Source organism: Mustelus asterias, chromosome 29 (genome assembly GCF_964213995.1).
Source record: "Mustelus asterias chromosome 29, sMusAst1.hap1.1, whole genome shotgun sequence".
Lineage (NCBI taxonomy): Eukaryota > Metazoa > Chordata > Chondrichthyes > Carcharhiniformes > Triakidae > Mustelus > Mustelus asterias.
The window spans coordinates 24,852,026-24,865,822 of NC_135829.1; the positions used below are offsets into that span (position 1 = coordinate 24,852,026).

Genomic DNA, 13,797 nt, shown 5'->3' on the forward strand with positions numbered 1-13,797 from the left:
TGGGGGTCCTTGTGCACGAATCGCAAAAACTCAGTCTGCAGGTGCAGCAGGTGATCAAGTAGGCGAATGGAATGTTGGCCTTTATCGCGAGGGGGATAGAATATAAAAGCAGGGAGGTCTTGCTGCAACTGTACAGGGCACTGGTGAGGCCGCAACTGGAGTACTGTGTGCAGTTTTGGTCCCCTTATTTGCGAAAGGATATATTGGCCTTGGAGGGAGTGCAGAGAAGGTTCACCAGGTTGATACCGGATATGAGGGGTGTAGCTTATGAGGAGAGATTAAACAGATTGGGTCTGTACTCGTTGGAGTTTAGAAGGATGAGGGGTGATCTTATAGAGACATATAAGATAATGAAGGGGCTGGATAGGGTAGAGGTGGAGAGATTCTTTCCACTTAGAAGGGAAACCAGAACTAGAGGGCACAGCCTCAAAATAAGGGGGGGCCGGTTCAGAACAGAGTTGAGGGGGAACTTCTTCTCTCAGAGGGTAGTGAATCTCTGGAATTCTCTGCCCATTGAAGTGGTGGAGGCTTCCTCGTTGAATATGTTTAAATCACGGGTAGATAGTTTTCTGATCGATAAGGGAATTAGGGGATATGGGGAGCAGGCGGGTAAGTGGAACTGATTCGCTTCAGATCAGCCATGATCTTGTTGAATGGCGGGGCAGGCTCGAAGGGCCAGATGGCCTACTCCTGCTCCTATTTCTTATGTTCTTATGTTCTTATACGACAAACCTGGTTGTAATTCAGAGGGTGACTAAAATTTGATTTTTTTCTTTGTTAATAAGTGGGAATTGTATTTATCTAAACAGCATTCCATTAGAATCCTGTGTTATTCGGTTTGTTAAAAGTTCAGTTAACCTGTTCACAGTTGGATAAATAAATTGTTACTTGTTGACTTTAATTTAGTGTGTGTGTCAGGGAGTTCAACTAAAAGTTGAAGCGCAAATATTACCACTTCTCACACTTAACAGATTATGAGGCGAGGTATTCCTCGGAGTGGTTAAGTGTTAGTCCGCAGGGGGAATCAACCTCTGCTTCATAACAACATCAAGTATCCTCACTTCTGACCTTATGATTGAAGGAAAGTAATTGATGAAACAGCTGAAGCTGGTTGGGCTAGGGGACTACCCTAAACAACTTCTGCATTGATGTTCTGGAACTGAAATGATTGACCTCCAATTGCTGCAACCATCATCCTTTGTGCCTGATATGGCTCCAACCAGCGGAGGGTAAAACCCCCATCCCCGCCGCGAATACCCCTCAATTCCAGTTTTGCTTAGTGTCCTTGATGTCACGCTAGGTCAAATTCTGCCTTGATGCCAAGGGCAGTCACTCTTATCTCACCTCTGGCTCTTTTATGCATGTTTGAATCAAGGTTTTAATGGGTTGAAGTTACCTTGACGGAACCCAAACTCGGCATCTATGAGCAAGTTATTGCTAAGTACTATTTGATAGTGCTGTTAATTCCTTCCATCACTTTGTTTTATTGATTCATGGGACATTGGTGTCGCTGGTGGCCAGCATTTATTGCCCATCCCTAGTTGCCCTTGAGAAGGTGAGCTGCTTCCTTGAAATGCTTCAGTCCATGTGCTGTGGGTTGACCCACACTGCCGTTAGGGAGGGAATTCTTGGATTTTGACCCAGCGACTGCAATATATTTCCAAGTTAGAATGGTGAGTGGCTTAGAGGGGAACTTGCAGGTGGTGGTGGTCCCATATGTCTGCTACCCTTGTCCTTTTTAGATAGAACATAGAAAATTACAGCGCAGTACAGGCCCTTCGGCCCTCGATGTTGCGCCGACCGGTGGACCCAATCTAAAGCCCCTCTAATCTACACTATTCCAATATCATCCATATGTTTATCCAATAACCATTTGAATGCTCTTAATGTTGATGAGTCCACTACTGTTGCAGGCAGGGCATTCCACACCCTTACTACTCTCTGAGTAAAGAACCTACCTCTAACATCGGTCCTATATCTCTCACCCCTCAATTTAAAGCTATGTCCCCTCATGCTAGCCAACACCATCCGAGGAAAAAGGCTCTCACTATCCACCCTATCTAATCCTCTGATCATCTTGTATGCCTCTATTAAGTCCTCTTAACCTTCTCTCGAACGAAAACAACCTCGAGCCCCTCAGCCTTTCCTCATACGATTTTCCCACCATACCAGGCAACATCCTGGTAAATCTCCTCTGCACCCTTTCCAGCACTTCCACATCTTTCCTATAATGCGGCGACCACAACTGTACGCGGTACTCCAAATGCGGCCGCACCAGAGTTCTGTACAGTTGCAGCATGACCTCCTGTCTCCGAAACTCAATCCCTCTACCAATAAAAGCTGACGCACCGTACGCCGCCTTAACAACCCTATCTCTCTCTCCAGAGGTATTCAAAGGCTCTAGGACTGTTAACAGCTAAAAACATGTAAGCCTGTGTTGTTTGCTAACTGGTTTTGAAGAGGAATTTAAGTACACAAGAGGGATATTGCCTAAATTGGAACTAATAGAAATGGGTGAGCAGTTAAGAATTTCAGTTGTTAAATGCTAAGCCAAATTATTTTGTTATAGTTAAACTGTATTGTTAAATAAAATTTGCTTTGTTAAAAACTTCCTAGTGTGTCAATAGAGTCACAGCTGCAGTGAAACACTTTGCCTCACACTAATGAACAAAGAACAATACAGCACAGGAACAGGCCATTCGGCCCTCCAAGCCCGCGCCGTTCCCTGGTCCAAACTAGACCATTCTTTTGTATCCCTCCATTCCCACTCCGTTCATATGGCTGTCTAGATGCTAAAAATAAAAAAAATAGTTGGGGTCTAGTCTAACTTCATAATATTCCTTGGGGTTTCTGATCTGATCCTTAACTGTTTTAATCATCCACAAGATGCAAATACAGGCACAGTCCTCTATTGTTGCTTTTCTTTTAAATAAATGAATTGAGGGAATTAATAAAATGTCAACTGCTGTTAGTGATTTGGTTTATCCTGTGAGCTGCTTGATTTGGTTTATCCTGTGAGCTGCTAACTTGGTGAAGATATGTGCTGACCTTAATTGTTGGGAGGATACATTTGACTTCGCTGCTTATGAGGTTGAGGAGTAGTCAGATTGCCTGTTCTGTACCACCATCCAGCAATCTGTCAAACCACACGTGTTTGGGTGTCGGGTAACAATGCAACTCAGATGTCATGCACTGTGCTTTTTTTTTTGTCTGAGATAAGTACTGACGAATTGAATGAGGTACTGGCGGGTAAGAGATCCTACTGGTCGAACCATTCCCAAGAAAGATTCAATGTTTTAAAGAGAGGAGAAAAAAATTGTTGTGATGAAAATAAAGATTTTTCAGCATAATTTTAGGAAGCAAAATAATGCAGATGCTGGAAAAATGAAAACCAAACAATGCTAGAGAAACACAAGGTCAAGCAACATTGATGGAGGGAGCATATACTTAATGTTTCAAGTACAAGCCCTTTGAAGCTGAAAATGAGAAGGGCAAGTGTAAATGTAATTAAAGGGGAAAAGAACAATATTAATATTTAAAAAAAGAACATCCAGAGAACAATCCTGTGTAATGCTTCTGTTGTCTGCAAATGTTACTTCCTCTTTCATTTTCACTGACATCTTTGTCATTGAGTTTTACTGGAACAGAATATGAGGCCACTAAACTGAGGAACCATGGGTGGGATCCCCCCCCCCCGTAATAAAATCTGAAAATGGTGGAGTCACCCATTTAAGAACTCATGGCGTGGTGCAGCAGTTACCCTGTGGCTGCTTGCTTTGTGGAGGGAAGGGTGGTCAAACAGTTACGTAATCTAGTTGATTGTGTATTTTGCCACAGAGGGACTTTACTGAAAAATTGGGGACTGGTAATTGAAGTGGTTAATTAATTGAAGTTCACAAATGGTAGCCCAGCAGGAGGTACCAAAGAACTAATAGTATTGCTTTAAGTACTGGACTGAATTGGGTTAATTTCCCAGTATATCAGGTGGTATTTCATGAAATGCAGTTATTTCTGGTGCACCTTTATGTTGCAGGTTTGAGGATCATCTGATGTCAGTAATCAGCTGAAAATATGCATTCTTTCCAACATGTATGTGAATGAAGGTGCCCTGAACAAATAAATGTGATGCAGTAGATTTTGAGGCTACATCTCCTTAGGAGCATTGGCCATGCTAAATTCTCCCTCAGTGTACCTAAACAGGAGCCGGTGTGTGGCGACTAGGGATTTTCGCAGTAACTTCAATGCAATGTTAATATAAACCTACTTGTGACACTAATAAATAAAATTTAAAATAAACTTTAAATATGTCTAGATGCAACACTGAATAAAAGTTGGAGTAAAAACTGCAAATTCAATTGTGGGGGAAGAAAAGGGAACAAACACACACAATTAAAATACAGACACATCTACAATGTGCCTGGGCAATATTCACACTGAGAGGGCGGCAACATAGGGAGAGGCTGATGTCACCCTCTGCAACTGGAAGCAAAAATAAAAGTTTGTTTTTTATATGAGTTTGAGGGTCATTTGTAGAACCCCAATAAATCTATGGCTAGGATTTTACTGGATCGCCCCCCCCCCCCCCCCCCCCCCCATTGATGGACGGAGCGAGCCAGTAAAATTGCACGAGAACCGAGAAATCAGGATTGCGTCCAATTTCACAATCTTACAAGAGCCGGATTTCTGGCAAGTTCAGCCTCTCGCCAGAAATGGGTGAGAGGCTGAATAAATTTAATTCATTATAGTGCTCGTTGAAAAAGCATTAGCGAGCCCGGTGCTCAAACACCCGGGCTCGCTTGCCTTGATGGCCTCGCCGGGAGAGGTTCTCTCCGGCGAGGAAAACGCCTGTTCCCCATGAATGGGGAACAGTTGTATATGCTTTGCCGATAGAACCAGAGGCCGTCGAGGGCAAGGTCCCCCTTGGGCACTGCCTATTGTGGTAGGTCTTTTAGGAGGCGGCCTGATTTGGAGGGATGGGTGAGGGAGGGGCTAAGGGGGTGCGGGCGATCGGTCTGGGCGGTGGCGGGGGCTGCATTTCAGGCAGTGTGGGGCTTACGATCACCTGTGGGTCCCCACAATTGCAGGGTTTGTTCAGACTGCCTGCAGCAGCAGGGGCTTGACAGCTCTCTGTCTGCCAGAACTCTGCTGTTGGAATTGTGCATGTGCAGAATGAGGTCTGCACATGTCCAGTAGCTCCCTCTGCAGTTGCTATTGCGCATGTGCAGAATCAGAGATCTGCGCATGTGCAATAGCTCCCTCTGCAGGCTGGCTGACGAATTAAACCCAGCCTACTGCCTGCAGCAGCTAGAAATGCTCCGGACCATTTCTCCATGCACTGTTTACACATTGGGTGTGAAAATTCACCTAAAAAACAAATCTGCAACTCTCCCATTTTCATGCCAGCTGAACACTTAGAATCAGTCTCCTACAAATTCCACCCTATATTTTTTTCATGATCAGAGTGCTGCTGCGATAGTCAGCATTGAAAGTGATGTAGCAGAAGACTTTAAATTACTGTCACATAAATCTAGACCGAGCCTTTACGGCTGTAAGAATTTCTTTTTGGGGGTAGCCATTAAGCCTAAATAAGCCAATAATCAGGCAGCAGTTTCTGACCTGTGGATGGCATGGATACAAAATAGCCACTCGTGCTTGACATCTTCCTCTGAGCCCCAAGTGCCCTGTCTTGCCACTACCTCTATCACTGTTACCAACTTTGTCAGTTCTCTGCCCCGGCTGTGGCCTGCCCGTCACATCATGGCGTCTGGACCCAGTCGCGGCCATGCCACCCACCACCTCTACTGTGCCTGGCCTTCCAAAGAACAATACAGCACAGGAACAGGCCCTTCGGCCCTCCAAGCCCGCGCTGGTCCAAACTAGACCATTCTTTTGTATCCCTCCATTCCCACTCCGTTCATGTGGCTATCTAGATAAGTCTTAAACGTTCCCAGTGTGCCCGCCTCCACCACCTTGCCCGGCAGCGCATTCCAGGCCCCCACCACCCTCGGTGTAAAATACGTCCTTCTATTATCCGTGTTTAAACCACCCCCCCCTCACCTTGAACCTATGACCCCTCGTGAATGTCACCACCGATCTGGGAAAAAGCTTCCCACCGTTCACCCTATTTATGCCTTTCATAATTTTATACACCTCTATTAAGTCTCCCCTCATCCTCCGTCTTTCCAGTGAGAACAACCCCAGTTTACCCAATCTCTCCTCATAACTAAGCCCCTCCATACCAGGCAACATCCTGGTAAACCTCCTCTGCACTCTCTCCAAAGCCTCCACGTCCTTCTGGTAGTGTGGTGACCAGAACTGGATGCAGTATTCCAAATGCGGCCGAACCAACGTTCTATACATCTGCAACATCAGACCCCAACTTTTATACTCTATGCCCCGTCCTATAAAGGCAAGCATGCCATATGCCTTATTCACTACCTTCTCCACCTGTGACGTCACCTTCAAGGATCTTCAAGGATCCTTTGCCATTCCTCCATCTGCCTCAGATGCCTCTGCCTCCTCCATTATCTCAGTTGCCACATCCGCCACTGTTGCCACCATCTCCATTGCCTACCTCCACCATTGTTGCCAGTACCGCTGCCTATACTCTTGTGGAATCTGCCTCCATTGGCAACTCGCTGCCACTGCTGCTGTTGTTGCCTCTGCTGCTTTTGCCACAGCCTTCACCGTCTCAGTCTCTGCTTCCTCTTTCACTGCTGCTGCCTCCTTTGTCACTGTTGCTGATTCTGCTGCCATTTCCTCTGCTTCCAAGAATGCTGTCGTCTCCTCCGCTACTTATGCTGCAGGTGCCAATTCCAGCAAATTATACTCTAGCGAGTACAAAATAAGGAACACTTGACTGGTGAAACCAATGGAGCAAGCTGTGGTTGGCCCGTGACTGACCCAACGCGCTGCTCCCCACCCCACCCCAATCTTGAGCCTAGCTACACAAATATGAAGCTCTCCGCTTTCAAAATTGGACCTGAGTGATGCCATCGGCCAAGACACTCCCAGCTTCGACTCCTGTCTCCCCCCTCTCCCCCCAGTCTAAATACTTCACTGTTGTTTCCATCAATGATATGACACTTTCTGCATGTTAGACACTTTTGCCATTGAAATGCACCCTGACTTCCAATGAGAGCAGGGGAGTGTTGTGGAGGGGGAGGGATGCACTAGATGTAGGTGGGCAAGGAGAACTGGGACAGGTGCTGCAATGAGCGTGGGTGGGGAAGGAGAGTTGGGGAGAGAAACAGATGAGTTGGTGCATTTGGAGGAGAGGCAGTACAAAATAAAGGTTATGAGCTGCAGTAGTGGGAGGGTAGAAATTGGAGGGGGGGGGAGGGAAGGGATGAGAAAGGGGTTTTCGCTGGCATACTGGTTCTCATGAAATTATCAATGGTGACCTGGTTCCAGCTGAAGTTAGCTGGTTACTGGGAGCCCTCACTGGATTTTGGATGAGTGCAGTAGAAATTGCCCGTTTTCATTCATTCCTGGTACATGGGCTGTGCTGGTTGGGCCAAAATTTGTTGGTTTGCTAGGCCAATTAAGAGTGGCCATTGCTCCAGACCAGGTAAGGCAGCAGATTTCCTTTCCTGAAGGATGTTTGTGAACCAAATGGGTTTGTAAATGGTTTCAATAGATCTTTAATTCCAGAGTTTAATTGAATTCAAATTTTGCCCGGGTCCCCAGAGGATTACCCTGGTTCTCTGGATTACTCGTCCACTGACAATACTACTGCATCACTGTCCCTTAATCTGTTGTCTCCAGTAGAATCCAGTTGCGATCAGTACACAATCTGGTCAATCCGCGACTCAATGACAACCGTGAACTGACCTGGACTGGATTTTTTTAACCACTTGTTTCAAACATCTCATGTTAAAAACAACCATTTAACAATTTCCAGTAGTAGTTCCACAATGCTTTCTTCACCCAATGCTTGGGCTGTAAGCTTCAGTATGATTCTGAATGCTAAATTATCACTGGTTATTGAAAGTAGTCGTGACTCAATAATTACTGAAATTTCACTGAGATTTACTGAGTGCTGTGACCTCTGTCAGGATCCTTTTTGTGAGGTTGCATGTAGAAAGATTCTACTTGAGTGACATGGAGTACTTCAATGGACTTTCTTCCATTGTGAAGCATTTTGTATTCATTTGGCACTTTCTTTTACAGGAATTGACTTCAAAATACGAACAGTAGAATTGGATGGAAAGAAAATCAAATTACAGATATGGTGAGTACTCATAGTTCACAACATTTGGTCAAGCTTACCTGATGAATCAAATGTTGGATTTATTGATCTAAATCTAAAAATTAAGCTGTACAATCTTAGATTTTAAAAAGATGTTGTAATTGCTCAGCAGGTTTGCCAATTTGTTTGAAGAAAGAAGCTGTTAACATGTTTGATGGCTTTTTTCAGCATTCTGAAAGATTTGTTGTTGATTGCTGTTATCCTGCTTGCTTATTACAATCTGGTTGGTGTAACCGTAAGTTCTCGTACTCCAAAAGCAAAATGCAGCAGATGCAGAAAATCTGAAAAAGTTGAAATCTAGCGGCATCTGTGGAAGTAGAAAGAGTGAACACTTCAGGTTAATGACCTTTTTCCTCTGAATTGGAAAGGTTGTGTTTGTGCTGGAATATGAGGGGGAACACTTCCTGCACATACAAACTTAGTTGGCAACAACTAAGTATGTCAACTGGCTGTATTCAAACAAATAAGTTGGCTTGACGCAAGCGAACAATAGTTGTGCATTTTTAGTTCTGTGTGGTCCTTCACCAATTGCAATTTCTTGCATTTAGTTCACTTATCATTTAGCACTGTTCCTCCTCTGTAAACTACATGATGGCAGATCATTAAATGAGATTCTCAACTTCCAATGTGGAGATTATCAACTTCCAATGTGGGGAACTGTTTGTAACTGTTAGCTTAAGGACATGTTTTGGTAAAGAAACAAACTATTTTGATTAAAATATTGAAGAAAATTGTAATTACCTAAAGTGGGGCTTGAAATTATGACCCTGGGATTAAGAATTTCATTATCCACACATTGAAATACCTGGACTTTGTAGAAACTCCCTGCATAAAGTCAGAACACATTGCATCTAGCCGAAGGAGGCAGTATCACCATAAAATCTCTAAGATTGTGCTGGAATCAGAAGCAGAGTCTGATCGGGAATCAATTGTTGGCAGCAAATTTTTTCTGTGCACTACAATGCTACACTGAAATGCTAAGTTTGAATTCCCATTATAATTCCACTTGGTATTACAGGCAACATGTACAGATGTAGATATTGATGTTAACATTTAAACTTGGCTATCAGTTTCTGCTCAGCGACTCCAAGGCGGCCTTCACGACACACGACAGCGCAGAGTCGCTGAGCAGAAACTGATAGCCAAGCTCCGCACACATGAGGACGGCCTCAACCGGGATGTTGGATTTATGTCACATTATCAGTAACCCCCACAGCTTTCCCCCTGATCTTGCAGAATCTTACTAGCTGTTCTGTCTGGAGACAATACACATCTCTTTAACCTGTGTTTAATGTTCCCTCCACCCACATTATCTGTACCTTTAAGACCTGGCTGGCTGTAGAGATTTGCATTCTAATTAGTATTCTGTAACTTGATTTCTGTGTCTCTGTGCACTGTTGGAGAACAGATTTTCACTCCATCTGACGAAGGGGCAGCGCTCCGAAAGCTTATGGTATTTGCTACCAAATAAACCTGTTGGACTTTAACCTGGTGTTGTGAGACTTCTTACTGTGCTTACCCCAGTCCAACGCCGGCATCTCCACATCATTAATTTTTATAACAAAGTTCCTTCTTTGAAAAACGCATTTGACTACCTTATTTGTGGTCTCAAGTCGCCATACTGATCAACTGAAGCTAAAGTTAAGACAAGTAGAAATGAATATTCCATTTGTGAAATCTATAAGTCCAGCAAGAACATTTTCCTTGGAAGAAATGCAGAAGTTAATGACTTCAATATAAACCAGGAACATAGAGGAATCAGCAAAAAGAATTAAAGCTCTAGAAGACATTAAACAAAATGAAATGACTGGCAGCAAACTTAAAAAAAGTTGCAAAAGTTGACAAATTAAAAAAGAACTCAATCAGACAATGTAGAATAAACTGAACTCCACGAAGAAGCAACGTGAAAATATTTCCAAGTCCAGTGAAAACTTGAATTGAGAGAATAAGAGCTTGAAAAGGAAGCTTGGCAATGAGAAGTTAACTGCAGAGGTAAAAAACAATGAAATTGATGGCAGAATCAGAAACGCAGACAGAGAAAGAAACTGAGATTACATACCAGAACAAGGTTGCTGAAATGGTCATGTGAATGCAAAAGCAGCAAGCTTGTATGGAAGAGCTCCATGAAAGACCATATTTGGAACTGTACACAAGTTAAAGATTACCAGCACACATGTATGTCTAAACATAAACAAGCATTAAGATCTCATCAATGAGCCATCACCACTGCAACAATAAAAATCATATATAGTATAGGCACATGGAGCACACCAGGATGATAGGGAGTGGGATAGCTTGATCTTGGTTTCAGATAAAGCTCGGCACAACATCGTGGGCCGAAGGGCCTGTTCTGTGCTGTACTGTTCTATGTTCTATAGTACAGAATATGACATGGTGTCGTAATACGGAACTTTGGTAGCGGATCAAGTTAGATCCCTGGAATTATTGTCTCTGTGATCGGACCCCTGTCGTATCCAGTAGACATGGAGGAATGGATTGTTCGTAACAATTGAATCACTGGCAAAGTTGAGATGCTCCAACAGTCAGCATTGCCATCAAGACATGTCTTCAAACCTGTAGGCACCGAAGTACCTGCTTGGCCTGTTATTGATGTAACTGATGTCTCGGTGGAAGCATGTAGAATCATAGAAACCCTACAGTACAGAAAGAGGCCATTTGGCACATCGAGTCTGCAGCGACCACAATCCCACCCAGGCCCTAACCCCATATCCCTAGTTTTCAAGTTTCAAGTTTTCACTGGACTTGGAAATATTTTCACGTTGCTTCTTCGTGGAGTTCAGTTTATTCCACATTGTCTGATTGAGTTCTTTTTTAATTTGTCAACTTTTGCAACTTTTTAAAAAGTTTGCTGTCAGCCATTTCATCTTGTTTAATGTCTTCTAGAGCTTTAATTCTTTTTGCTGTAGCAATGAACTGCCTTTGCCAGATGAGATACTTGTTGTTTGCAGTTCCTGTTGATGTCGATCCAGTGGAAGCATATTGAACTAAAAAATTACATTGTTCTACAAGAAGCAGAAAAACCCTCAAAGACTCTTGGCACAGTGGTTAGCACTGCTGCATCACAGTACCAGGGACCCGGGTTCAATTCTGGCCTCTGGTGACTGTGTGGAGTTTGCACATTTTCCCCGTGTCTGTGTGCGTTTCCTCCGGGTGCTCCGGTTTCCTCCCATAGTCCAAACATGTGCGGGTCAGGTTGATTGGCCATGATGAATTGCCTCTTGGTGTCAGGGGGATTAGGACTGTGAATATGAGGGGTTATGGGGTTACGGGGATGGGACCTGTTGTTGGTGCAAGCTCTATGGGCCAAATGGCCTCCTTCTACACTGTAGATTCCATGATTCTATGACTCTGTACAACACTTATAATTGTTGAATTCATGTGTATAATGTTTAGAGTTTAGGATTGAGTAACTTAGTTATTGAAGATTGTATAAAGGAGTTAAAGGGGGAAGGATGTGCCCTTTAAGGGCACCACAGCAGGAGATGGTCACCTGGCTTGAGGGACCAATTGGGACTGAGTGGGTAATCACCCCAAGTGGTGGAGTCTCTATTCATTGGAACAGAGTATCTGGATGGACACTTGACACAGCAAACATTCAGGGCTATGGGCCAAGGGTGGGGGGGAGGTTCTATGATTCTATAATTTTAGGAGGAGGCCATTTAGTCCCTTGCGCCTGCTCCACCATTTAATATAATCATGGCTGATTTCATCTTGGCCTCAGCTCCACTTACCTGCCATTTCACCATAGCCCTTCAAACCTTTACTAATTAAAACCCTGTCCCCCTCTTAAATTTACTTAAAATCCCAGCATTGGGGTAGTGAATGCCACAGACTCATGATTCTTTGAGAGAAGTGATTTCACACCATCTGTTTTAAATCTGCGACCCCTTATCCTAAAATTATGACACCTTGTTCTAGGTTGCCCTGCAAGAGGAAACATTCTCTCCACCTACTACTTTGTCAATCCCCCTTATCTTGCACACCTCAATTAGATCATCTCCCATTCTTCTAAACTTCGAAGTATAGGCCTAAACAGCCCAATCTCTTTGTATGTCAATTTAATACTATCCTTAACTTTCTTTCTTGGACACAGGTGATGCATCCCTCTCTACGAGCCTCCCTTTCTCACGGGGATAAATCTTTTCTAAGCGTTGTAGCTCCGCCACTGCAACTCTGCTGGGCTACCTTGAAACCTAGCTTTGTAGTTTGCCGTAACCAGCTCTACTTTCATACCTTTTTTAGGTCTAAACACCAGCCATTGACCCACACTTCTCACTTTCAAACTGAACATGAATTTCTACTATCTTATGATTGCTGTCACCTCGAGGCTTCTTTACTATAAGGTTATTGATTAATCCTGTCTCAAAGCACATGGTCTAGGATAGCCTGTTTACAATGCAATGCTCGAAGAAATTATCTGAAAAACACACTATGAACTCATTTTCCAGGCTATCTTTGCCAATCTGATTTTCCTAATGTAGAGATTAAAGTCATCCATGATTATCACATTAAGTTTTGTAGACACCCTGTATGCCTGTCCCACAAGTGATCTCTTACCATTGCTATTTTTTTATCTCTACCCAAACAGATTCTACATAGTGTTGTTTCCAGATAGATGCCATCCTTGATTAGCGTTGAACAACTTCGACTTCAACTCAGTTCACTTCCTCGCAATCAAATGAATGTTGCCATGATTACCAAATGTGTCCTAACTATGCCTACTGTTGTGTGGAATATGTGGATAATTCCTTGTTGCAGTCCCGGTAGCTTGCTGAAGACTTGCAACTTTCTTCCCTCTGCTGGCTACACCAGCTGTAACCTTTTGTCTCAGTGGGACCTCCTCTCACTTTTCTTCTCTCTCTCTTTCTCTTCCCCTTTCCCCCTTGCCTACCTGACATCACTGGAAGCAGCGGCACTATATCTCCAGTGAGATTATTTCCTAATGTAAAACAGAAACCATTAATAGATAGCTTCAACACATTTGCCACAACTGGAATACAGAAATGAAACATTTTAAATTGCCTTCATGCAACGGAACACTAAACTACCTCCATTAATACCCTTAATCAATACAGTAAAAAATAGTAGGAACGGGACAAGAAACATTAAAAGAGCTTGCCTTAAGGTTTGTACCTGAGCACTCTGCATCCAAAACAAAATAGATGAAGTAGTTGCGCAGGTAGATGTAAAGGGATATGGTATAATTGGCATTACGGAGATATGGCTCCAAGGTGACCAAGGATGGGAACTAAACATTGAGGGCTATTCAATGTTTAGGAAGGACAAACAGAAAGGAAAAGGTGGTGGAGTTGCATTGTTGAATAAAGAAGATATTGATACGATATTGAGAAAATATATTAGCACAGACTATGTGGAATCTGTATGGGTCAAGTTAAGAAACACCAAGGGGCAAAAAACATTTGCGGGGCTGGTATATAGATCACTAAACTGTGGTGGTAATGTTGGGAATAGCATCAGACAGGACATCAGAGATGCATGTGTCAAAGGAACATCTGTGATTATGG

At 43.5% G+C, this 13,797-nt stretch overlaps 1 protein-coding gene across 1 annotated transcript in view; it reads left to right on the plus strand.

The window, feature by feature from the left end:
* The window catches only part of LOC144480591 (ras-related protein Rab-8B), a 138,993-nt gene that overhangs the window by 78,104 nt on the left and 47,092 nt on the right, over window positions 1-13,797 (plus strand). Inside the window, exon 2 of the mRNA XM_078200220.1 lies at window positions 8,173-8,233. Coding sequence (XP_078056346.1) covers window positions 8,173-8,233 — 61 coding nt within the window. The remainder of the gene's footprint in view (window positions 1-8,172; window positions 8,234-13,797) is intronic.